Raw genomic sequence first — 25,931 nt, 5'->3', positions numbered from 1 at the left:
CCCTGACGGGCCTTTCATCTGCCCCTCCCAGTCCTGAACAGACCTCTTATTTGTCCTGCTGGTTCCCCCTGTAGGACCCTCATCTCTCGCTTCGGATCTTTGCCTTCTTCCAGCTCCCTACAGGGCCACTTACCTAACATCACAAGCCAAAAGCGAGGGGACAAAATAAATTACTTATCCAGCAAATAAGATTAGAGCAAAAATGGAGGTAGATTGAAAGAGAAAAAAGAGAGAAAAAAATATAATGAAAAATATATTTTCCCCTCTTTTCCCTCCCTCCCTTTATGTCTCTTTGTTCCAACAAATCGAAAACAAGGAAAATGCAAATCCATATTATACACTGCTGAAACAAGGAAGGAACAGTGCCAAAACCCAGTAAGAACACAGCTGAAACAAGGAAGGAACAGTGCCCAAAACACAGTAAGAACTCTGCTGCAACGAAGAGAAAAAATTGCTGACGCGAGGGAATACTACAGAAACACACACTCCATACCACCACCATGGGAACACTAATAAAACAAAGCAGATAAACTGGTGAAAATGGGCTCGCTACGGCTACAGAGGCTGTGCAGAAACAAAGTGGTAACACTGCATCAGGGGCGAGCGGAAAGGTGCGCTGTGTGACTTTAATGTGTATTATTGTTAACACGTACATGAAGCGTGTGTTTGAGGGTGGGACAGACACCCTGCCTGAAACTTATACTCGGGCAACTGTCGGTGAAACACAAGTGGTCATTAAATAAACATTAATTTTCTACGTGTTAAGGAACGTGTCTTATTTTCGCACCTGTTACAAAAGTAACCGCTGCTGCCTTTGCTGCTGTTTTGCGGCTCGGCTCGGCCTTCGGCTTCTAGAGCCAGACCGGTGCCCGGGCTCGGCTCAGGCTGGCTCGCCCATGAGTGCTCTGACTCGCCCACCCCGGGTGCAAGCAATGCCTGGGGCCAGTGTGTCACGGTGGGTGAGGGGTGGCAAGAGGTGCCCTGCACAGCCTACCTCATGTAACCTCACTCACTCGGGCAGTCAGTCACCCCTAACTCGCCCAAGCTGTGCCGGCCCCAGCCCTTCCCTTTGCTCCCCGGGGAGGCCCGCCTGCTCTGCCCCTCTCAGCCCGGCGGATTCCCAGGAATCCGGGCTATGTTTTCGGTCCGGATTCCACGAGGGGTCCCCTGGGCCGGGCCAACCTTGGCCGCTCCGTTCCCACCGAGTCACCGCTGCTGGGGGCCCGGGGGCGGGGTCACCGACTCACCCCCCTCCCCCCAGACATTCCAGTGGGGCCATCAATAACTGCCTCATCATCATCATGAGCTGCAACACCCCAGACACAGCTGCAAAGCTTCCAGTTCCAGTGAGTCCTCTCCCGGGGGTTCGCTTAGAATTCTGGGATTTGTAGTCCTGGTTTTACACTGGTTAAATAAAACCACAAGTCCCCAAATTCGAGCTTCTAGCGAGCTTTCTTTGCACGACATCCTCTCTAGTGACTTGACTGGCCTGCCACACTTCTGGACAGGCGACAGTGCCTGTGACAAAGCCAGTAGGGCTGGGACAGAGTTAGTCACGGATCCGGACGTGTTCCCAGTACACACGGGTCTCCTCGTGGTAAGGCGCAGCCACCTTTTGAAGGCCTCACACTGCTATTGCCAGCTGGCGTTTCTGTAGCGCACACTCTGACACTGGCGCGGCTTCCCGGCGCTTTCAGTTGTTCTGGCACACATAGGCCGTGAGCATGTGTGGTACTTGTGTAACTAAAGCTGGCAAAGACGAGCTGCACAACAGTGGAGGGGGGAAGGGCGCAGGTAAGATGAAGAGAGGGAGGAGGGGAATTTGACAGGTAGAGGCGAGTAGCGCCACGATGTTCAGCCTTCAAGCCTGAAGCGCTTCCCATTCCCTCCACCCTCTTATCGGTACCAGACGGCGCCCTGAGGCTGCTTGCATCACGTCACGCCTTATGAAGCCACTAGCCATGGGTTCAAGGGAGAACCAGATTCGGGGGCGTTCCCGAGGACAGGCTTTCGGCTGACGTAGCCAAAAGCCAAAAAATCTCGGGAACGTCCCCGAATCTGGTCCGGCATTGACGGACAGGCCCGTCTTCCAATGGCTAGCCTCCATTTATGGAGCTAGCCAATAGAAGACGGGGCGGATTCCAAGCCCTATATACTATTCTCATTAGGTTTTTTCTAGCACATGCGTACTTCGTACGCATTGGCTAGTCAAAACCTAAAAAGGAGATTAAAGCTGACCTGTGGGACCAACTACAGAAAAGCAGCACTCTAAAGGATGGTTCAGCCTTTTGGTAAGTAGTTAGGTCTCCTTTTCTACTTGCCCAGGCAGACGTCCCAACTTTGGACATTGCCATCGATGCTAGAGAATGGGTTGAGTATTTCTCGGAGGTTTTCCGCAGGGAGAATACCCATGAGATGGCCCCAGTTGAACCTCGCCCCCATGTCAAATATCCATTAACTCTCTGTTTTAATCACAAAGAGGTATTAAACGCAATAAAATCATCTAAAGGGGGGAAGGCACCAGGCCCAGACGCGGTCCCAGTAGATCTGTTCAAACAAAACCCAGACCTGTGGACCCCTCACAAATGTACTAAACGCTGCCAAGGAGGTTGGCCTGGTAAAATCTTGGTCAACCTCGATACTGGTCCCTATTTACAAAAAGGGCGATAGGAACAGTCCATCCTGTTACAGACCCATTTCACTCCTGGACTCGCTCGGGAAGATGGCTGGACGCATTCTTCTTGAGCGACTCCAGGAGTGGACAAACCAACAAAATGTGATCTCGGACCTGCAATATGGATTCAGGGAGGGACTGGGTACGGTGGACCAGGCACTGAATTTGACGCTCCTGGCTGAGAAATATGTTCACGCTAAGGGTGCCTCTCTCCATATGGTGTATGTTGACTTGTCCGCAGCCTTTGACTGTGTTGTGCACTCAAGGCTGTGGACAATCATACTTCAGATGGGCATTGATCCACCGATTGTTGATTTCCTGCGAGAGCTGTATACAGGGGCCACAGGGAGAGTAAGATACGGAACCAATGGCCAGTTAACGGATAGCTTTCGGGTAGAGAAGGGGGTCAGACAAGGGTGTGTTCTGGCCCCCTTCCTTTTCACCCTGTACACTAATGGGCTAGAGGCCGCTCTACTCAAGGGCACGGATGACCTTCCAGCTATTGGTCGTCGGCAGATTCCAGCTTTATTATACGCCGACGACGCGGTTCTTCTTGCCCGAACCCCAGTACAGCTTCAACGGGTCCTGGACAAGTACTGTTCATTCATGGCTAGCTTGAACCTAAAAATAAATATAAAAAAAACGTATGTGATGCATGCTGGCCCAAAATACAGAAACCCGAAGACAATCTGTGTCAACAAAGCGCCCCTTGATCAAACACTAACATATCCTTACCTAGGAATTTTAATTGATAATAAGTTCAAATGGAGGGAAGCCATTAAATCTCGTAAGTTAGTGTTCCTTAGGGCTGTCACAGCGCTGAAATCCTTTGCGCAAAAGCTAAGGAAAAGACCTCCGGCAGAAATGATCAAAATATATAAGTGTCTCAGCGCAGCAACCTATGGGGCAGGGGTCTGGGGAGGAGTTAACACAGACCAGCTCCAATCAATTGAGAACTCCTTTCTAAAGTACTTGCTCTCGATGCCGAAAAGCGCGACTACATACGGATGCCATAACGAACTGGGATTGGACTACCTCTCGGATATAATAAAAATTCAACCAGTCATGTTGTGGCGGCGAATTTGGGTTACGGAGCAGTGCCACCTGACAAGGGCAATTGTGCAGGATTGCCTGAAGCTTGACAATATGAGGAGGATCAAATGGTTGGCTTACGTTAAGACATTCCTTACGGACCTAGGCCTTGAGAAATACTTTGACGATCCCCCCGCAATAGTGGACATATCAAAAATTGAATTAAGAAAAGCTTGCCTGTCGCACTTGAGCGAACTGCGCTTATCGAACGAGGCTGGGAAAACATCAGTTCAACATTATTTGTTAATTCAAACTGTACCTACAATCCAGCCGTACCTAAACTACAGTATAAATCAATACGGGAAATTTTTGTTGACCCGCTTTAGATTCAACTTGCTTCATCGTTTGCTCTCCTTCCCTCTTCAAAATGATTGGTCCCTAAACCTATGCCCTTGTCCTTGTGATACCACCTCCCCACAATCTACCATCCACGTGGCCTTTTTTTGTAAGTTCTATATGGCTCCGCGTAGGAGGTGGGTTGTCCCTATTCTGAGGGTAATGGGGCTGCGGCAGTGCCGCCCAGCATTTCTGGCTCTCCAGCATTTGGAAAATGAATTGATGGCTAAATCGCTAGTTTACTTTCTTAAATTCTGTGTTAGACATCGCCGTAACCTATGATGCTTGTTTGCCCATAGTGCTTTGAGATGACAATAGTATGTGTTGACCGCCTCGCGATAATTTTTAGTGTAGGATGATGAAGTTTTTATGTAGCAATGTTAATGCATAACATCTTAAATTTTTATTTGCATATCTGTGTATAACTAGTTTTTAAAAGCCGGGTAAAATTCAAATTGCCTTTTATCATTTTTAATTATTTATGCAAACGTTGCAATGTATTTTATGTACTTTTATGGTGGGACGCCTTGCTGTTTTTGCTCCTACCTGCTTGGATTTCCTTGTCTTCAGCCACCAGCCTACTTCTTGCGGAACCCGCTCCGCGGGTCCCGCTGCGCGAGGAGTGATTGTTTGCTGCGCCTTGAAGGGGACACCGAGGAAAAGCACTTTTCGGGGCAGCGAGCGAGCGCGTGGGCTCTCTGGGACTACATTTCCCAGGAGCACCCGCCAGCCCTGAATAGCTACACCTGGGCCGCTCTCCCCGACTCCTCCTACCCTTCCACCGACCCCTTATCAACTGCTCTCGCTGTGTTAGCGAGTGGGACGCCTTGCTGTTTTTGCTCCTACCTGCTTGGATTTCCTTGTCTTCAGCCACCAGCCTACTTCTTGCGGAACCCGCTCCGCGGGTCCCGCTGCGCGAGGAGTGATTGTTTGCTGCGCCTTGAAGGGGACACCGAGGAAAAGCACTTTTCGGGGCTGCGAGCGAGCGCGTGGGCTCTCTGGGACTACATTTCCCAGGAGCACCCGCCAGCCCTGAATAGCTACACCTGGGCCGCTCTCCCCGACTCCTCCTACCCCTTCCACCTATTGTGTGCACGCTCCATATCAAGCCACTAGTACTCCCGCAGCGCGGGAGAGCGCGCGGGAGAAGCCCGGGACAAGGGCGGGACCGTCTGTGGCCGTCCGGGGCCGCAGGAGGCTGGGCTGGGCCACCCCACCAACATCTACGGTGCTGGTACTGACAAATTCGATTTGTTTAGCAACTGTATTTTGACCCGCTAGTTTATTGCTAGGTAGAAGTGGGTTTCTTGCGCCATGGCTTGCTCAACAAGTATTTCTACCCTGCTGCCATCTACGGGTGAGGTCGAGATAGCTGTCATGGGCCCTCTTGATTCTTATTTCAAACGATTGCCGCAGGATATTGATAGGGAGATCGCTCTGGCGGAAAGACGAGCCGGGCGTAGGTTGTCGATTGAGCTCTTGAAAAACCCACTTGAGAAACACCAAGGTCAAAATTCCCCTGCGTTAGTTACACCTTTGTCATCTATTGTATTACCAGCCACTCAGGATATATTACTTGATTCGCCCTTGTCTAGTGAGTTAACGGGTACTTCTTCGACAGACACTGTAGCTACTACTCTATCTGTTGAGCATTTAAATGTATCTAGCCAATTACCCAAAGGGCAAGAAGTATTAGAAAAAGCTTGTGTACAATTGGAAGTGATTAAATCTAAACCCTGCCCCAAAAGGAAATGGGGAGCCACTGTAAAAAAATCACAACCACAAAAACCAGCAAGAAAGTACAGGAAGCAGGGTACTAAATCACCCCCAAGCCATGTCCCTGCAAAGAATGGCGCTGCAATGTTAATGGGAGAGGGTGAGGTCGTCCCAGTAGGTGTGGACTCCATAATAATGGTGCCCACTACACCACTGGTGTCACCAAGTTTAGATCCCACTATTACAGCACCCCCTGGATCACCATCTCCTAATCATGGTTTTCTGTTGGAAGTGGAAAAACTAATGCGTTCCCTTTTAAACCCCGTTGAGCTTCGACTTAAAAAGTTAGCAGAACAACTTGACCATCTAGAACAAGCTAGCTTAGATAATTTTTTCTCAATAAAATCCCTAATTAAGTCTGGCAATAAAATGGGTGAGAATGGGAAATATCAACAGGCAGCCGACCGAAACTTAGGAGTCGAGTTGATTGACTCACAATCCTCGATTGTGAGTGGTGTTTCTGTGCAGGGTAACAACGGGCTGATTAGTAAGAACGTATCTGAATTATTGTCCACCACAACTAAGAGTAATGGTGGGAAAACTAAGCCCAATAATATTACTATTAAGGGTAGAAAGGACAGTACAAAAAACCCAGCTACCACCATTAGTAAAAATGCCCCACCCTTGCCGACCAGCTCGAAAAAATCTTTGGGTACTTTGCCAGGAAATGACAAAATCTGCCTTAATAATGGCGCTGGAAATAATGTGGGGCCAACCTCCCAGATAATAACGGGGGGTGGTTCCATAAGGGATACGCACAGTGTTGGAGATGGGAATAATATCATCGTGGCAGTGGAAAACATTGTTTCACAGTGCCGTGCTGCTCCAGATCACGGCCAAATAAAGCTACAAGTGACCAAACCACTGACTAGGACACCCCCAGTACAGCTCACCCCGGATTCCTATCCATATGTGGCTATACTCACCAACGTTCCACCCCTACTGGAGGGCCAAAGAGAATCCTATGACACGCTAAAAAATAAGGCCATGCATTGGCTTCGTGTCAATAGACCCCTGCCAGGGGGAGTGGATGGTTTGATAATTGGGGTCAGAAGGGTCAATTGGATAGGGAACACTTCAAAAAAACAGGGGGGTGAGTGTATTATAATCAACTTCCAGGACCCAAGGGTTGTAGGGTTGATTACGGGACCAGGTTGGAACATTAGTATTGGTGGGATCGGTGTTGTGGACCTCACCTTCTTTTATCCCAGACCGGTGGCGATCTACCCTGGGGGCAGTAGGGAACAATCGAGATCTAGTCTCTGTCCCTGGGTAGAGGGCGGCCCCCTTCCTGCCCCCATCTTAAGACCAAATGTTTGTTACAATCAGGCATATAACCCTTATAATGGGCAGGGGCAGATGAGGTGGGGATGTTGACAGAAACCTGCTGAACAAATGTATTGTGGAGGGAAAATGGCCAGGGGAAGTATCCCAGATGTAACACTGGTATTCAATGAAGATGTAATGAGTACAATACCTGAAGTGGCTAATGAGAGGGATTGTGTTAACATGCGGGGGAACATCATTGAATGTCCGGAGGACTGGGGGGGTGAACCCGGACTCTCACCAAGCATTTGCACTAAGGAGGGAACAGATGTAAATTGCGCAGATATTGTTCCAGGAGAGGACAGTGATTGTGGGAGGCTGACTGATTTACCGCCCATGGTACCTAATGACAAGGGGATCTGTACAGAAATTACCAAGGGGAGTTTTCTGTCATGGAATATAGCGGGGTTGGGGGCCAGATTGATGTCACAGCATTGGATAGATTTTGTAAGCGGGTTTGAAATGTGCCTATTCCAAGAGACCTGGGCCTGTGATCCAATTTACCTGCCGGGTTACTTAAATTTTTGTATACCAGCGACCAGAGGCCCTAGGGGAAGACCTATGGGAGGTCTCACAGTCTGGATCAAGCAGAATTCAAAAGTCAAAATAAAAATGATTGATCTAGGTTGTAAGGATATACAATTATTGAGATTATTAGTAGGGAAGGGCGGTGTGATAGACATTTATAACATTTATGCTAGGGGTATGAGTGTTGGGAATTCTGCCACCCTAGAAGTTCTATCCACCTCCCTTGAATCCCAGTCACTTGGAAACAGAGTGGTAGTGGCTGGTGACCTGAATAGGACATTTGAGCCTTTAGAAAATAGTGCATATCCAATAGGACAAGAGGAAGACGCCCTTTGGGGCATCCCAAACTTAAACCTCATACCCGTGAAGCGGTGGACAAAAGACATATTGTTGTTGAATGCGTTATGTTTGGAATATGGTTTGAGGGCCCTTAATGGCAGGACAAAAAGCGACCAAGGAGGAAATTGTTCATTCGACAATGGCCATAATAAAAGTAGGATCGACTATGTCATCTGTAGTCTTGAGTTATGGTGTGGCGTGGGCGACATGGAAATCAAGGGGAGAGTAGAAAGTGACCATAACCCCCTCTGTGTTACTCACTCATGGTGGAGAGCCGCATGTGCCAATCCAGTCTCAGGTAGTGAGATCGTACCTGTTATTGCTAATGACTCAAGAAGGGTGAAATGGCCAAATGTGCTGGCAAATTTGGCCACCTTGGACTACATTAACTTGGAGGTAGATAATGCTATCACCGCCATGGAAATAGTAGATCCTGTAATACCGGGCTCCTCCCAAATAACAGACATACACGACACATTCTTCTCCTTGATAAAACCGCATTTCAGTCAGTCAGTCAAAAAGCTTTTATTCGATATGCAAGATATCTTATAAGCACACATGCAATACAAACATTTTCAATTATACAAAAAGCATCACTTAAAGAAGTCAGTATAAAAAGCACATTTAAAAGGGATAAAAGGACATAGATTGTCCGCTGATAAATTAGCTAAACAGAATTAAATCGCTACTGACAATCTCTTGCAACGAATAAGCCAAAACTGTTTTAAAAATTTTGCAGTTCCACATACAATCAGGGGGGATGTGTCCGTGGTTAGGATACGTAGAGCTGTTAAGTGGCTACGTGTGCCCATATTTCGGCAAAGGGGCTTCAACCAAGTGCCCCTAGGCCTTGCATAATCCGGGCATTCAAACAGTACATGCGCAACGGACTCTATCTTACTTGGGCAACAGGCACAATTCGGGGACTTACGGGCCGTGGAGCTCCAGTTAGATACCAGAGCACCAAGAGGTAGAGAACCAACTCTAAATTTAAAATAAAGGGCACGATCAAGGGGAAGAGTAATTAAATCCAAATAGGGTTCAAATGCCACGATGTCTTTAACAAGTAAAAAGGCGGCAGTAGATTTACAATGGTTCGAGTTTGTAATGAGTTGCTCCGCGACCCATTTCCAGAAAAGGGCCTTTACAACATCTTTCGGCGGAGCTGAACGCGATGACCAGTAGTCTCCCAAACCAATTTTCTCCATCAGGTTTTTGGTATCCCTTAGCCATCTTATCTTTGCCCAACCCCCCAGGCTCATAATTTCCCTCAGGCCGTCAGCATAGGATTTTAACTCCTCGCCCCTCCAGATTCGGGTCCATAAAAGAAGAGGGCGAAGCAGAGCTTGGTCCTTAATGCTTCTGCAGCCTGTGTCCAACAGCACAGGTACAGATGGGGTGCTCAGGGGGATGGCAATGATTGATTTCAGAAGCTTGGTCTCAGCTGTTACCAGAGTGTCCAATCGGGAGTGGCCCCACAATTCAGCCCCGTACAAGGCTGATGTCACTACCTTGGTCTTGTAAATTTCAATTACCGGGGTAAGCGATCTCCTCGGTGAGGCCCGGTACTCCCTCATAAGAGCTCCTCCTACTCTCTTATGGTTAAGGACCATTTTATCTATGTGATTTCCCCAGGACATTCTATCCGTGATCCGAATTCCGAGATAATCGAATTCGGATACTTTTTCTAGGGCAACAGAGTTAAGCATAGGTGGGCGGCCCAATTTCCGTGGGGGGTTTAGGACTAAGTATTTAGTTTTGTCCACGTTTATTATTAGCCCTTTTGCAGCACAAAACTCCTGGAAGCGCGTTAGGAGTTTCTGGAGGCCTTGGGGAGTCTTCGAGATCAAAAGCGTGTCATCCGCAAAAAGCAGGGTGGGGATCCGGACTCCTCCAAGACAGGGGGCGTCGGCTGGTTCTTGTTGGAGATATTCCACCACCCCATTTAGATAAAGTGAGAATAGGGTGGGCGCCAAGACGCAACCCTGTCTTACTCCCCTAGACACCGGTATTTTTTCAGTGACCTCTCCGTTTTTACCCCAACGAACCTGTGCATAGGTATTGGCATGGAGGCTAATGAGGAGGGACAAGATATAATCGGGCAATCCCAGTTTGTAAAGTACCCTCCATAGTTCTTCCCGGGGGACCAGGTCAAAGGCAGTCTTCAGGTCTATAAAGGCCAAGTAAAGACTACCCCTACCTAGATCCACCACCTTCCATCCCAATAGTGCCAACCTAAACACCTGCTCTATTGTCCCCATTCCTGCCCGGAAGCCTGCCTGGAAGTCTGATAGGATTTTATTTTCCTCCACCCAGTGGAGGATCCTTCCGAGAATAGCTTTACCAGCTATCTTTTGGGTGGAGTCTATCAAACTTATTGGGCGGTAGTTCCCCGGGGTTTCCCTACAGCCTTTTTTGTAAATTGGGACCACCACTGCCCCTTTCCAAGATTCTGGTACTGCTCCACCCATCATGATGTCATTGAGGAGAGCAGCTATCACCCTTCCCCATTCTACGGGATAAGCCTTCATTAAGTCCCCCGGGAGGCCATCTGGGCCCGCTGCCTTGCGGGGAGCTACCCACCCTATGACCCCCTCAATTTCTACAGGGGTGAAGAAATCATAGGACTGAGGTTCAATTACTAGTGAGAAGTTTACCCCCATGTTCATGTCCCCGTCTGGAGGGAGGTATAACGCCCCAAAATGATTTACCCAATTTTGGGGCGGAATATTACAGGGTCTCATAGTTTCAGCGGGTTTATTCCGTGAAGCTATAAGATTCCAGAAAGCCCTTGTGTCCCTACTTTTACTCGCTAAGAGCAGGTCTTCCCAGAACTTATCTTCCCACTCCCTCCTAGCATTTTTAAGGGCTTTATTATAGGTCTTCCTTGCGACCTGAATCTCACTGGGGGATTTAAACTTTACAGCCTCCACTAATTTTGACTTATACGCCCTACATGATTGGGTATACCATCCATCAGCGGGCTTTATAGATCTTTTATTGCCCGGCTTACTAGAGTATGGGGTAAACACATTAGTCAACGCCTCTATCAGGGCGACAAACAGCCCACTCGCTCTGCCCACTCCTTCAATAGGGGACCCAAGGGTTGCCACTGCGAGGTTTAGGAGAGATGAAATTTCCCCTACCCTTGCCTCAGAGAGGACCAATTTCGCCCATTTTATTCTTCTCCCACAAGGGGAGACTTCAGACTCGTCGGGAGGAGCAGGTACCGGGGTAATATATCCCTTTTCTCTAGGGCGCCACCACTGGTCCATTTTTAGGGAAAGCGAATTATGATCGCTTTCAGTCGCAGGGACCACCAGCATGTCCCTTACATGGGGCCATAGGTGTACGTCTATCAACAAATAATCGATCCTCGAGGTGTGCCCTGGTCTATTATAAGTGTGGGCCCCCACCCTGTCCGAATTTGTCCTCCCATTTGCTGCCCGTAAGTTTAATTCGAGACACAAGGAATATAGCTGGAGCGCCACTTCTGACCACCTCCTGATCGGAGAAATTTCCAATACAGGAATCCCCCTTCTAGCATCCTCCTCATCTTGGTCAAGGGCTACGTCCGAGCCCAAGGGCTCGAAAGTACAATTCATATCTCCTGCAACCAAAGTACGCATCTTGTGAGGAGTATTTTTTAGGATGGTCTCAAGAAGAGATATTACAGGAGACTTCCGTCCACCCTTGGTCCCACGAGCATAAACATTATAAATATTTAGGACCAGTCTCCCCCTTTGGTCTGTTAAGGTGATGTTTTGAATATCCGGGCAGCCTGTGGGGAACTCCTCTACTCTACAATCTAGAGAGGCAGCAACCCAGATAAGGAGGCCACCCAAGGGACGCCCTCTCCCTGTTTCCGAGGTTTGAGCGGGGACAGAATGGGAGGAGAATCCCACCCTATGGGCCGGGGCCAAACTCCATGTCTCTTGAAAAATACACACAGAGTGCTCATCAACCCAAGCAGCAAAATCCGGTTGGGCCAACTTTCTTGCAATCCCTGCGACATTCCAGCTGAAAACCTTAAAAGCCAGGTCCGTCACAGCTGGAATGTCTCTGGGTGCAAGAGTATTCTCGTCTATGGGCCTCGCCATGGATATCTTAGGGGAGCAGGGGCCATGGATGCTAGTTTTAGTGGCTAGCGTCCCGCTAGTCAAAAGGATTTGAGAGGGCAATTCTCCTGTTGGGTACGCTCTACTCCCAAGTTCCAGTCAGTTCGAGCTTGGCGCCCACACGTGATTAGCCCTCGTGCCTCCCATTTTCCCTGCCCAGGAAACCTCCCCAATGTGTCCCAGCCCAGGGGAGATTTGGCTTTCTCCAGTTAGTTTTACAACTTGCCTAGGGTAAAAATAAGATAAGTCTACCACTTTAATCCCTGGAGCCCCCATGTTTTTAATAGGAGAACAAATGGAGGGCACTACTCTAGGGTCTTGAAAATTTATAATTATACAGTCCCCTTCCTGTGTTTTTCTCCCCTGCCCTACCCACCCAACTCTACGAACGCTTAAAATAATCCCATCTACGTCCAAGGGAATAGGCTTATATGCCTTCAGCCAGTGGATACACTTGTTCTTAAGTGATTGGTGATTTTCCATCTGGCCTTCCTTTAGAGGGGGGACATTTACCATCACAGCAACAAAAGGTTGACAGTCTGGCGGGAGGTTTACAGGCGGGATCCGACGCACAGGATTTCTGGGGACCAATGGAGTGGGAGCCGGGACTGTAGACTTAACCCTAGATCTGGGAGTTTTCCCTATCACTGGGCCTTGAGTTTTATTACATGTACCAGCCACTTGTGGATCTTCCACTTTGCCTCTGGTTGTCAGTGGCTGCTTTTGTGGGATAGGGTTGGGTTTACTTGCGACATGCACAGAGCATGCTGGAGAGTCCTTACGGTTTAGCCCTACTTTGGGAGGAGGAGAAGTTTTAGAAGATGAAGTTATTATATTATTAGGATCAACCTTCTTTGAACAGTTTAGGGGCTTAGGGTCTCTCTGAGGAGGTGGTTCCTTCCCCTTTGCACCAATGTCCCGGTTTTCACCCACTCTAACTATTTGCTTAATTGTAGTTTTGAGTGAGTGGAGTCCGTCAAGGGTTGATTGCTCTAATTTGTCAATCCTCACCCCCAGGCCCTTAACCTGGGCTAAAAGAGGCCTCAGGAGACTATTTACCTTCTCTAGGATATTTTCAAGCGTTACAGGGTCAGCAAGGGCAGGAACGTTAGTAATATTGACATCTGTGCAAGTCCCCGTAGGGGAGTCCACAGCAGGCCCTTCTATGCCGCCCTCACTCTCTAACAGCCCAGCCTTTGTGATTCTCATACCTTGTCCAGTATGCCTTCTTACTCTTTGGTAAAGTGCGGCCTGCCTAACAAGCCTACCCTTTTTACGTTTTCTTGCCTTTTTACTTTTAGGACTATTGTCCTGCCTAGTTTCGGGAGATTGGAAGTTGACAGAAGCACCTTCTGGGACCCCGTCTAATGAGACTAGTGTGGGGGTAGGAGATTCTGGTGAAGAAGGGACACTAATAGCATCACTAAAGGATTTAAATATTACAGTTGGATACAGGGAATTAAGGTCACCATCTTCTACAGAAACAGAGGGGATGGACGTAGCCAGATTTTCCAACCTAGTTATATTTTGCCCTATTTCCTCCAACTGGGGCGTATCTATAGTGTCTATAGTAACACCTGAAGCACCGGGTAGGGGAACAGAGTGAGCCTTCTCACTAGTCGGTGTGAGCGACTGGGCAGCAGCCCCCAATGATGATCGTCTTGAGGGGAGATAGATCTCAGATAGGCGCCGCTCGGACATCGCTATCTCCTTTTCTATCACCGCTGCTACCCTGGTAATGAAGCGGTCCATTGTTCCAATCACAGGGCTCCCAGCAGTAGATCCTCTCTCGCCTTCACTCCTGATGAGTTTGCCAGAGCGGGTAGACATGGTTTGAGGATCGGTACAGGGCCTCACCCAGGCCGTGTGATGCACCGCCTTTGAGGGGCAAGGGACGTGGCCCAGCCCGGCCTCCTACGGCCCCGGACGGCCACAGACGGTCCCGCCCTTGTCCCGGGCTTCTCCCGGCGCGCTCCCGCACGCTCCCGCGTAGCGGCTACTACGCAGGCCAAAGTACACAGGGCCTGTTTGTTGGTTGGCTGATAGGCAGGGGGGCGTGGCCAGCGGGGAGAGCAGCCCAGGTGTCACTGATTGGGCGCGCAGGGGCTCCTGGATACTGGAGTCCCTGCTTGGCACTCGCAACCCCGCTGGTCCCAACGCCTCTCTCGCGCTCCTCCCAGCACTCTCAGCAGCCTGTGCCCAACCGCCTCCTCTGCCTCAGGCGCGCTGCGGGACCCGCGGAGCGGGTCCGGCGAGTTGTTCACGGAAGCCGCCTCCGCCCAGCAGACACACCAGAGCAGGGTGCACGACGTGGATCCTGAGAGCAAAACAGCAAGTAGCAAGGGTCCCAGGTGGGTGAGGGAGGATGCCGATTTTCACTTCCTCGGCGGGGGGGCGTGGCCAGCGGGGAGAGCAGCCCAGGTGTCACTGATTGGGCGCGCAGGGGCTCCTGGATACTGGAGTCCCTGCTTGGCACTCGCAACCCCGCTGGTCCCAACGCCTCTCTCGCGCTCCTCCCAGCACTCTCAGCAGCCTGTGCCCAACCGCCTCCTCTGCCTCAGGCGCGCTGCGGGACCCGCGGAGCGGGTCCGGCGAGTTGTTCACGGAAGCCGCCTCCGCCCAGCAGACACACCAGAGCAGGGTGCACGACGTGGATCCTGAGAGCAAAACAGCAAGTAGCAAGGGTCCCAGGTGGGTGAGGGAGGATGCCGATTTTCACTTCCTCGGCGGGGGGGCGTGGCCAGCGGGGAGAGCAGCCCAGGTGTCACTGATTGGGCGCGCAGGGGCTCCTGGATACTGGAGTCCCTGCTTGGCACTCGCAACCCCGCTGGTCCCAACGCCTCTCTCGCGCTCCTCCCAGCACTCTCAGCAGCCTGTGCCCAACCGCCTCCTCTGCCTCAGGCGCGCTGCGGGACCCGCGGAGCGGGTCCGGCGAGTTGTTCACGGAAGCCGCCTCCGCCCAGCAGACACACCAGAGCAGGGTGCACGACGTGGATCCTGAGAGCAAAACAGCAAGTAGCAAGGGTCCCAGGTGGGTGAGGGAGGATGCCGATTTTCACTTCCTCGGCGGGGGGGCGTGGCCAGCGGGGAGAGCAGCCCAGGTGTCACTGATTGGGCGCGCAGGGGCTCCTGGATACTGGAGTCCCTGCTTGGCACTCGCAACCCCGCTGGTCCCAACGCCTCTCTCGCGCTCCTCCCAGCACTCTCAGCAGCCTGTGCCCAACCGCCTCCTCTGCCTCAGGCGCGCTGCGGGACCCGCGGAGCGGGTCCGGCGAGTTGTTCACGGAAGCCGCCTCCGCCCAGCAGACACACCAGAGCAGGGTGCACGACGTGGATCCTGAGAGCAAAACAGCAAGTAGCAAGGGTCCCAGGTGGGTGAGGGAGGATGCCGATTTTCACTTCCTCGGCGGGGGGGCGTGGCCAGCGGGGAGAGCAGCCCAGGTGTCACTGATTGGGCGCGCAGGGGCTCCTGGATACTGGAGTCCCTGCTTGGCACTCGCAACCCCGCTGGTCCCAACGCCTCTCTCGCGCTCCTCCCAGCACTCTCAGCAGCCTGTGCCCAACCGCCTCCTCTGCCTCAGGCGCGCTGCGGGACCCGCGGAGCGGGTCCGGCGAGTTGTTCACGGAAGCCGCCTCCGCCCAGCAGACACACCAGAGCAGGGTGCACGACGTGGATCCTGAGAGCAAAACAGCAAGTAGCAAGGGTCCCAGGTGGGTGAGGGAGGATGCCGATTTTCACTTCCTCGGCGGGGGGGCGTGGCCAGCGGGGAGAGCAGCCCAGGTGTCACTGATTGGGCGCGCAGGGGCTCCTGGATACTGGAGTCCCTGCTTGGCACTCGCAACCCCGCTGGTCCCAACGCCTCTCTCGCGCTCCTCCCAGCACTCTCAGCAGCCTGTGCCCAACCGCCTCCTCTGCCTCAGGCGCGCTGCGGGACCCGCGGAGCGGGTCCGGCGAGTTGTTCACGGAAGCCGCCTCCGCCCAGCAGACACACCAGAGCAGGGTGCACGACGTGGATCCTGAGAGCAAAACAGCAAGTAGCAAGGGTCCCAGGTGGGTGAGGGAGGATGCCGATTTTCACTTCCTCGGCGGGGGGGCGTGGCCAGCGGGGAGAGCAGCCCAGGTGTCACTGATTGGGCGCGCAGGGGCTCCTGGATACTGGAGTCCCTGCTTGGCACTCGCAACCCCGCTGGTCCCAACGCCTCTCTCGCGCTCCTCCCAGCACTCTCAGCAGCCTGTGCCCAACCGCCTCCTCTGCCTCAGGCGCGCTGCGGGACCCGCGGAGCGGGTCCGGCGAGTTGTTCACGGAAGCCGCCTCCGCCCAGCAGACACACCAGAGCAGGGTGCACGACGTGGATCCTGAGAGCAAAACAGCAAGTAGCAAGGGTCCCAGGTGGGTGAGGGAGGATGCCGATTTTCACTTCCTCGGCGGGGGGGCGTGGCCAGCGGGGAGAGCAGCCCAGGTGTCACTGATTGGGCGCGCAGGGGCTCCTGGATACTGGAGTCCCTGCTTGGCACTCGCAACCCCGCTGGTCCCAACGCCTCTCTCGCGCTCCTCCCAGCACTCTCAGCAGCCTGTGCCCAACCGCCTCCTCTGCCTCAGGCGCGCTGCGGGACCCGCGGAGCGGGTCCGGCGAGTTGTTCACGGAAGCCGCCTCCGCCCAGCAGACACACCAGAGCAGGGTGCACGACGTGGATCCTGAGAGCAAAACAGCAAGTAGCAAGGGTCCCCGCATTTCATCAAGTCAGTGAAGGTAAATAGAAAAGCACCTATCAAATTGGCGAGGTGGTTTAATAAGCAGTGCAGGGTAACCAGACTGGAGTTGGGCAGAGCAATAAAAAGCAGGGATAGGGCCTTGATTAGCGCCGGTAGGAAACAATATAATGACAGCATTCGTAAGGCTAAGAAGCTGTGGGACAAGGAGCATTGGGAGGAGCTACTTGAGGCCTCTGGGCTAAAAGATTCCAGACTATTCTGGAAAATTCTGAAATGGGGAAGAGGTGGTACCCCCAATAACCCCGACAACAATGTCGATGAGGCATTGTGGGTCGAGTATTTTAAACCCCAGTATGCGGAGAGTAGGGATTTAGTGACCACAGAATCAATCCCTGTGGTATTTTCCAAGGGAGATTTATTTTTAATTAAAGATGCGGAACTTGTAATCTCAACCCTGCAGGGAGGGAAAGCCCCGGGGTTAGATGGAATTCCAACAGACATTTTCAAACACGACAAGGTTCGGTGGGCAAAATATGCGACTATGCTGGGAAATGGCCTGGCCAAAGGGGCAAAAATCCCCAATTTATGGAAGGGGGCAATAATAATACCGATCTTCAAGAAAGGTGATCGGTCACTCCCGGCAAATTATAGACCGATAAGTTTGCTGGCCACTATGCAAAAAGTGGTGGGGAAGATGGTGGTCGACAAACTTATGGCTTGGGTAGATGACAATAATGCTCTGTCCCCCTACCAGGCAGGATTTAGACGGGCGACCAGTACGGTTGATCAAATTTTTCGCTTCACCATGCTACGGTGGGGGACTGTACTCCTGGGCGAAGGCAGCCTTTATGTAGCATTTGTAGATCTAAGGGCTGCCTTTGATCTGGTGCCTAGAAGCAGGCTGTGGGCGGTTTTGAACAAGATAGGGGTTCCACTTGACTTGCTTACATTAATAATGCGTCTACATGAATGTAATTTCGCCAAGGTTCAGTGGGGGAGGAATGGTGAATCTACCACCAACTTCCCAGTTGAGCGGGGGCTACGGCAGGGTTGTGCTATGGCACCCCTGCTGTTCTCCCTGTTCATTAATGGCATAGTGGACAGGATATTGGACGCAATGGTAGACGCACCTTCGCTAGCGGGCATCAGGGTTCCAATCCTGATGTTCGCTGACGATACCTTGATCGTGTCCAAGACCCCGTCGGGACTCCAGCGAGCCTTGAACATATTTGATATGTTCTGTAAAGAACGAGGTCTCGAGGTTAATGTAAATAAAACCAAGTTGATGGCCTTTGGGAAAAAGCGCCAATCCCAACCTAGGGTATCTCTGAACAACATCAAACTAGAGTTAGTAAATGTTTTTACATACCTCGGGGTGGAGATATCAAGTAAACTTGGTTGGTCGAGACAAATTGAGAAGGCGGTGCTGAAACACCAGCAGATTTCAGGAGCCCTCCGGGTAGAACAAGTAAAATCCAAAACTAGGCCTATAAAACCTGTTCTCATGGTATATGACGCAAAAGCCTTGGGCACAGCCCTTTACGGGGCTGAAGTCTGGGGCTTTGAGAGGCTCACCACCCTCCAAAGATCTGAGAACAGGTTCCTGAGAGGGATAACTAGTCTCCCTCAAAGCACCCCATTAATACCGCTCGGCTTGGATCTAGGAAGGAGATCGCTTAGTGATCGTGCCCGACTGAGGCCTATCCTCTATTGGAGACGGCTATGGACAACTATAGAAATAAGACACTATGCTGAGGGGTTCTTAGCATTAGCCAAATCAGATGTCTTTCATAAAATTACATGGCTAAAAATGCTGAGGGACGTCCTTGCTGAGCTTGGTCTCTCCAAACTCTGGGAAAACCCCCTTGGGGAAGTGTTCCCTAGTAAAACCACTATAAAAGAAATATATTGGGATTACATTGATCAGAAGCTTTGGAGGAGCGCAACCTCGGAATCCATGGGGGGTAGATTCATGGAAATTAAAACAAGACCAGCCCTAGAACAGTACTGGGACATTATAACTGTTCCACTAGACAGGAAATTATTTTTCCAGTTAAGGGCAGGCTCTCTCCCCTTGAGGTGTTTGACGTCCAGTTGGAGAACTAGTAGTAGTTCGTGTTGCCCGTCATGTGGCGCCCCAAACGAAAGTATTGCACATTTCTTATTTCTATGCGAGGCTTATGCAAATCCAAGAAAATCTTGGCTGGCACCTGTTTGTAGGAATCTTGGTGTGCTAAGTGGTGTTGAGGGGTTGAGAATTGTTTGTTCCTCCACCGAATTGTCTATTGTAGTTGGAACCGCAAAATATCTGGGTTGGGCATGGTCCATAAGGAGGCGGGCTCTATTCCCTAATATGTTTTGAATTTTACCTTTTCCGCTTGCTTGAATTATCCTTGTTAGTACCTACTGGGAGGAAGATATGAATTTTAATTACAAAAATGCTGCTAATATGTATGTTAAGAGCTTTTGATTGCATGAATTTGGGTATGCCCTGTAAAACGGAGGATTCTGCACCTTAACATGCACATAGTCTCGGCACTTTATGAGAAAGCTTATTTTAACCATTATTGGTAACTATTTTATGTGTGTGTATCATGTATTTTTAACTGCAAATTTATTGCCAATGTATGTTTAAAGTTTTAAATGTATACATTTTTATGTGTGTGCTTTTATGAGTGTATAACTCGAATAAAGCTTTTTCATCATCACTTTTATGGAATTTCAATAACTACGGAAATCCGAATAAAGACAATTTGATTTGATTTGACTATGTGACAACCTGGCGGACCTCTTCCATGACAAGATCTTAGTAATTTACAAGAACGTAAAACCCCAACCCTCCACTGTCCACAACTTCAGCCTGCTCCCACCTATGAACACAGAACCCGAACACCTACTCAGCCACTGGGACCCTCTCAGAACCCTACCCACAATCGCCATCTTGAACACCGTGCACATGGGAGCACCAACGGAATCCAGTCCACAACACGTCTTCAACCTTGAGAGCAGGAAGATTGGCTACGAGCTCAAGTAAGTCCCGAACACCTCCATCACCTCAGTTTCCCTGCCCGAGGACTGGAAACATGCTGAAGTGAGGCGCCTCCTGAAGAAACCCTCCACCAACCCAGCAGGACCGAAGAAGTACTGACCCATCCCATCCTCCCCTTCCAGTGAAGGTTCTCGAGAAGGCAATCAACCAGCAACTCACCGAACACCTGGAGCAGAACAACTTCCTGGACCCTTCTCAAACCAGATTCAGAGTCATCCAAAGCAGTAAGACAGCCCTGATCGCAACGATCGACGACATCAGGGCCTCCCTGCACCACAGCGAAACACCAGTCCTCATCCTCCTGGAACTATCAGCTGCCTTCGACACCGTCTCCCATCACATCCCAATCAACAAACTCCACCACATTGGAATCCAGGGATACGCCCTCAAATGGACACATGGTGACCTGCGGAACTCGGCCCACCCTCCGACCAGACAGGCTATGCCTGCAACCACAGCATTATCTAGCACAGCAAGCTATCCCTGAAGCAACAGGTAAACGCTGTCTCGTCCGCTTGCTTCCACACCCAATGCATTCTCTGCAAGATCTTCAAGTGGCTCCCAGTCGACACCAGAGAGAGACTATCAGGCAGGCTTTCTTTAAAAGCAGGCTGGACTACGGGAACGCACCACACGCCTCCTAAAGAGACTACAGACAATACAAAACTCCGCGTTTAGACTCCTCCTTGACCTCCCCAGACGTACCCACATCACACCGCACTTTAGGAAGCTACACTGGCTCCCGATGCAGAAGAGATGGCAGTTCAAGATGCTGACCCACACACACAAAGCCCTGGACAATCAAGGACCAACATACATCAACAAGTGCATGACCTTCCACCAGCTGACCAGGCTCCAACGATCCACTACCATCTTCCTCACAGACACCCCACAGATCTGTCAAGCCAACAGCGGAGGACGTTCCTCCTCACATCTGGCAACCAAAGCTTGGAACATCCTTGCCCTGCACCTCAGGACCGCCTCAGCACATCACTTCGCAGCAGCTAGCAACTCCAGCGCCTCAAGACCCTCAGGGATGATGATTTACCACGCTTTATAAATGATTGACTGAGTGCACGAATAATAAACTTAATGAAAGGTGCACAAGTTATTCAAAGTTGTGTACATGACTTGATACAAAGCTTTTAATATTAAGACAAGTGCTCTTAAGAAATGCAGTGCATTAACAACCTGCACCTGCCTCATCAACTAGACTACCCTCTTTAATGGGCAGAAGGACTGGTACGCTACCTAGGTATATATCTCAGCCCTAATGTACAAGACCTCTGGGATGAAAACCATGGGAAAGAAGTGACTTGTCTGGAGAGTAAAATAAAGATCTGGCCCTGGCTGCAGCTCTCCCCAGCGTGACGCATAGCCATTGCTAGCATTATTGTCCTCTCGAAATGTTTCTATTTGTTTATCAACTTCCCCCTCACGCAGGCTTTATCAAGACAATGCGATCCCTGATGATATCCTTGGCATGGGCCGGTTAACAAGCCAGAGTGTCGTGGGAGCTCCTGACCCTTCCCCTGGCTCAAGGGGGACTGGGTGCGCTAGATATCCAGCTTTATGCATACTGTGCACAGGCACAGTTTCTACATCACTGGGTCCATCCCACACCCTTTAGGCCGCATGTGGCGGTCGAGATTGACAGAGCAGTTCCGACCCATCTCTCGGTCGCGATATTTCAACGATACACAAGATCGCGGGATGAAATAGACCCGGTTGAGGCACTGAGAAGGAGCTGGAATGGCCTGCGTCGGAGAGCCGGTCTGGATGTTCTATATGCCCCCTCGGTCCCACTGGCACATAACTCCCAGCTGCCGATATTGGAGGACAAAGGAAATGTCACTCTGTAACAGGCTGGGCATGAACACATATGCAGACCTACATCCGGCCGACACCTACCGCCCGCCCCGGTGGGAAAACAAGGTGTAGCACCCTCCGCCTAAATATATTTGTATCACCGTATAAAAGCAACCTACCGTCAATTTCACACTACCATCCCCAACCCGCCTCCCACACTGCAGGCTCTGGAGCAAATACTAATCAATCTGTCACCACGTAAACTTATCACTGACCTATACAGCTCCATGCAGACTACATGCCCAATATTGGAGGCCAAAACTTTACAGATGTGGACTACTGAGTTACATCCACCACTTCTAGAGGAGCAGTGGAAATTTTGTTGTGGCCAATTAAGGATGCTATCCCCAAATTACGAATTGCGGTTGATTCATTTGAAATATTTGCATACATTCTACAGAACCCCTGCCCTGCTCCACCGCATAGGATTGCGACCAACTGCCGACTGCTGGAGATGTAGTGATGTCAGCAATGTTTTTGCACGTAGCTTGGGAATACCCTCCCATAGCTAGATACTGGACAGACAAATTTAATATTATTGGTAAAAATTTTTATCTACCAACAACACCTTCCCCGTTGTTAGGACTATTGGGGTATGTGCAGGAAACACCTTCACACTCTCGGAAATTGCACCCATGCTATTATTATTGGCCAAACGCGGGGTAGCTATACACTAGAGGAAATTAAGTGCCCCATCCACTACAGCATGGTTACGGGACGTCACATATTGTCAAACTCAGCTCTCGCTATTTTGGGAACTTATGCCTACAGCGTCTTGACCTAAAGATATCTGGAGCCCTATATCAGAATGGCTGCATACACAACAGTCTGACCACACAGATGCAGTTTCAGCTGATATAGTTACTATTGGTACTAACTCCTCTACTGTAGAAATAGTTGGCTGAGATTTGATGCTGTAATAAGCAATCATTAAATAGTGGTAAATTATTTGTTGGATGCTGAAGTCACTTAGTGCATGCATTATAGGATTTTGGAAAGAGTATTGATGTTCCTATCAAATATTTGCCCGACTGTCCTAAAGGGTTTGTAATTCTTATGTTTAAAGTATGCAACTGAAGGTTATGGAGATTACGCATAAATATGTCATCCTATAACTGTAATACTTTGGAGAATGCAAATAAAGGAAAGGTTTAGAATTTTTTTATTTTTTACAAAAATGCAGTGAAGAATGAGCTCCAGTTGCATTACTGACAATTGTTTTAATATGAAAGTGTGTAATCATGTTTGCCATATTTAACAATCTGAGGCTATTTAATTTGCTCCCTGATTATATGCAAATACATGCGTAAGCATGAGAACAAGATTGGCGATTGCTTGCGTTCAAAATAAAATGTACACAAAATATTGAACCTTGGAACAAGCGTTTTACTAAACTATTGGTGCAACTTTAAACACCATTTCTCTGAGGTATCATTTAGTAAAATATGCCTGATTTATGCCAATATATAAGAAATACATTAGTAAGGGAAAAGTAATGCAAAACTATTTTTGGCAACATGAAAATCATTTCTTAAAGAAAGTCATAAAGGTGCCCCTGCAGGTATATGTGACTGCATTGGTCACATGTGTCTCTTTCAGGAATGTTACAGAAGTAGGCCTGGAATCTGTACCCCAGCAAACTTCTGTGACATCTATTTTTCCATGAGAAAATCTACATATGTATATTTGTCCCTTCCAAGTGCAGAGGACATTAGAGAGCATATGATACGTTTGTATAAATGTCCATAAGAAGAGAGTTCTTCATAGCATCTCATTTTTTAAAGTTTTAGGTTTTGGATTTGTAACCTCAGGACCAGATCAAGACTGTGGGTGGGATTTTTGTGGCTGGGAACAGTGAGAGGTGTTGGATCTTTTCATGACACTATTCCCCTCTTACCTGTGCCTGAGCTTTCTGAGTCACTGGAACAAGGATCGTCTTCATGGCAGTCAGGAGAGCCTGTTAGAAAGAATAGATGTTGTCACTAAAGATGCCTGCGACTTTACTCCTTGTAGTGTAAACCTAGAGCTGAGTGGCAGGGTCTGAACGTAGACCACCTCCAGCCCACACTTGTGACCATGATGGCCTCAGCGTCCTTCTTTAAGGACAACATTCCACACCCACCTCACGGACTGGACGTTGTACGTTTTTTGATGTTATTATCCTGATTGATGCGCCTCAATCTTCAAATGCTTCTCTCAAGCACCAGAGGTCTTTTTCACTACCCAGATGCATCTCTCACTCATGTCACACTCCTCAGTCATCGTCCTCAGTCGTCTCACTCCTCAATCAACCTCCTCACTCCACATTCATGTTCCTCACTCTTTACTTTTCATCTTCCTTTATCATCCTCACTCCGTAGTCGTCCTCCTCACTCATCTTCCTCACTAATTTGTTGATCTTCTAATCTTCATGCATTCTCTTCTCTCATCAGTCATCTTCCGTGATCCTCCTCACTTATAGTCATCCTCAATTATCCTCCTCACACAGTCACCCTCAGTGATCCTCCTCGCTCAGTCACCCTCAGTGATCCTCCTCGCTCAGTCACCCTCAGTGATCCTCCTCGCTCAGTGATCCTCAGTGATCCTCCTCGCTCAGTCATCCTCAGTTATCCCTCTCGCTCAGTGATCCTCAATGATCCTCCTCGCTCAGTTATCCTCAATGATCCTCCTCATTCATTAGTCATCCTCAGTGATCCTCCTCACTCAGTGATCCTCAGTGATCCTCTACACTCAGTGATCCTCAATGATCCTCTTCGCTCAGTTATCCTCAGTGATCCTCCTCGCTCAGTCATCCTCAGTGATCCTCCTCACCCAGTCGTCTTCAGTTATTCTCCTCGCACAGTCATCCTCAGTGATCCTCCTCACTCAGTCATCCTCAATTATCCTCCTCACTCAGTCATCCTCACTCATCCTCCTCATTCATCAGTCATCCTCAGTCATCCTCCTCACTCAGTCATCCTCAGTGATCCTCCTCGTTCAGTCACCCTCAGTGATCCTCCTCGTTCAGTCACCCTCAGTGATCCTCCTCACTGAGTGATCCTCAATTGTCCTCCTCACTCACTCATCCTCAGTGATCCTCCTCACTTAGTCATCCTCCTCATTCATCAGTCATCCTCAGTGATCCTCCTCGTTCAGTCATTCTCAGTGATTCTCCTCACTCAGTCGTCCTCAGTTATTCTCCTAGCCAAGTCGTCCTCAGTGATCCTCCTCGCTCAATCATCCTCCTCACTCAGTCATCCTCAGTTATCCTCCTCACTCAGTCATCCTCCTCACTCAGTCACCCTCAATTATCCGCCTCACTCAGTCACCCTCAGTCATCCTCCTCACTCAGTCACCCTCAATTATCCGCCTCACTCAGTCGTCGTCAGTGATCCTCCTCGCTCAATCATCCTCCACGCTCAGTCATCCTCGGTGATCCTCTTCGCTCAGTCATCCTCCTCGCTCAGTCATCCTCCTCGCTCAGTCACCCTCAGTGATCCTCCTCACTCAGTCACCCTCAGTGATCCTCCTCACTCAGTGATCCTCAGTGATCCTCCTCATTCATTAGTCGTCCTCAGTGATCCTCCTCACTCAGTGATCCTCAGTGATCCTCCTCATTCATTAGTCGTCCTCAGTGATCCTCCTCGCTCAGTCATCCTCAGTGATCCTCCTCGCTCAGTCATCCTCAGTGATCCTCCTCACCCAGTCGCCTTCAGTGATCCTCCTCGCTCAGTCATCCTCCTCACTGAGTGATCCTCAATTATCCTCCTCACTTGGTCATTCTCAGTGACCCTCCTCGCTCAGTCATCCTCGGTGATCCTCCTCACTCAGTCACCCTCAGTGATCCTCCTCACTCAGTCACCCTCAGTGATCCTCCTCACTCAGTCACCCTCAGTGATCCTCCTCAGTCACCCTCAGTCATCCTCCTCAGTCACCCTCAGTCATCCTCCTCACTCAGTCACCCTCAGTCATCCTCCTCACTTAGTCATCCTCAGTGATCCTCCTCGTTCAGTCATTCTCAGTGATTCTCCTCACTCATCAGTGATCCTCCGTTATACTCCTCGAAGAGTCATTCTCAGTGATTCTCCTCACTCAGTCGTCCTCAGTTATTCTCCTAGCCAAGTCGTCCT

General features: G+C 50.0%; 1 protein-coding gene across 10 annotated transcripts in view; it reads right to left on the bottom strand.

Moving 5' to 3' along the window:
• The window catches only part of LOC144770929 (uncharacterized), a 584,254-nt gene that overhangs the window by 347,019 nt on the left and 211,304 nt on the right, over window positions 1-25,931 (bottom strand). For all 10 annotated transcript variants that reach the window (XM_078655752.1, XM_078655753.1, XM_078655757.1 and 7 more), the window contains one exon: window positions 23,720-23,779. In XM_078655752.1, the coding sequence (XP_078511878.1) occupies window positions 23,720-23,779 (60 nt within the window). The remainder of the gene's footprint in view (window positions 1-23,719; window positions 23,780-25,931) is intronic.

The sequence above is a fragment of the Lissotriton helveticus genome, chromosome 7, assembly GCF_964261635.1.
Source record: "Lissotriton helveticus chromosome 7, aLisHel1.1, whole genome shotgun sequence".
Taxonomy (NCBI): domain Eukaryota; kingdom Metazoa; phylum Chordata; class Amphibia; order Caudata; family Salamandridae; genus Lissotriton; species Lissotriton helveticus.
Note: the sequence above shows the minus strand (reverse complement) of the source record. Positions and strands in the feature narration are given on the sequence as shown.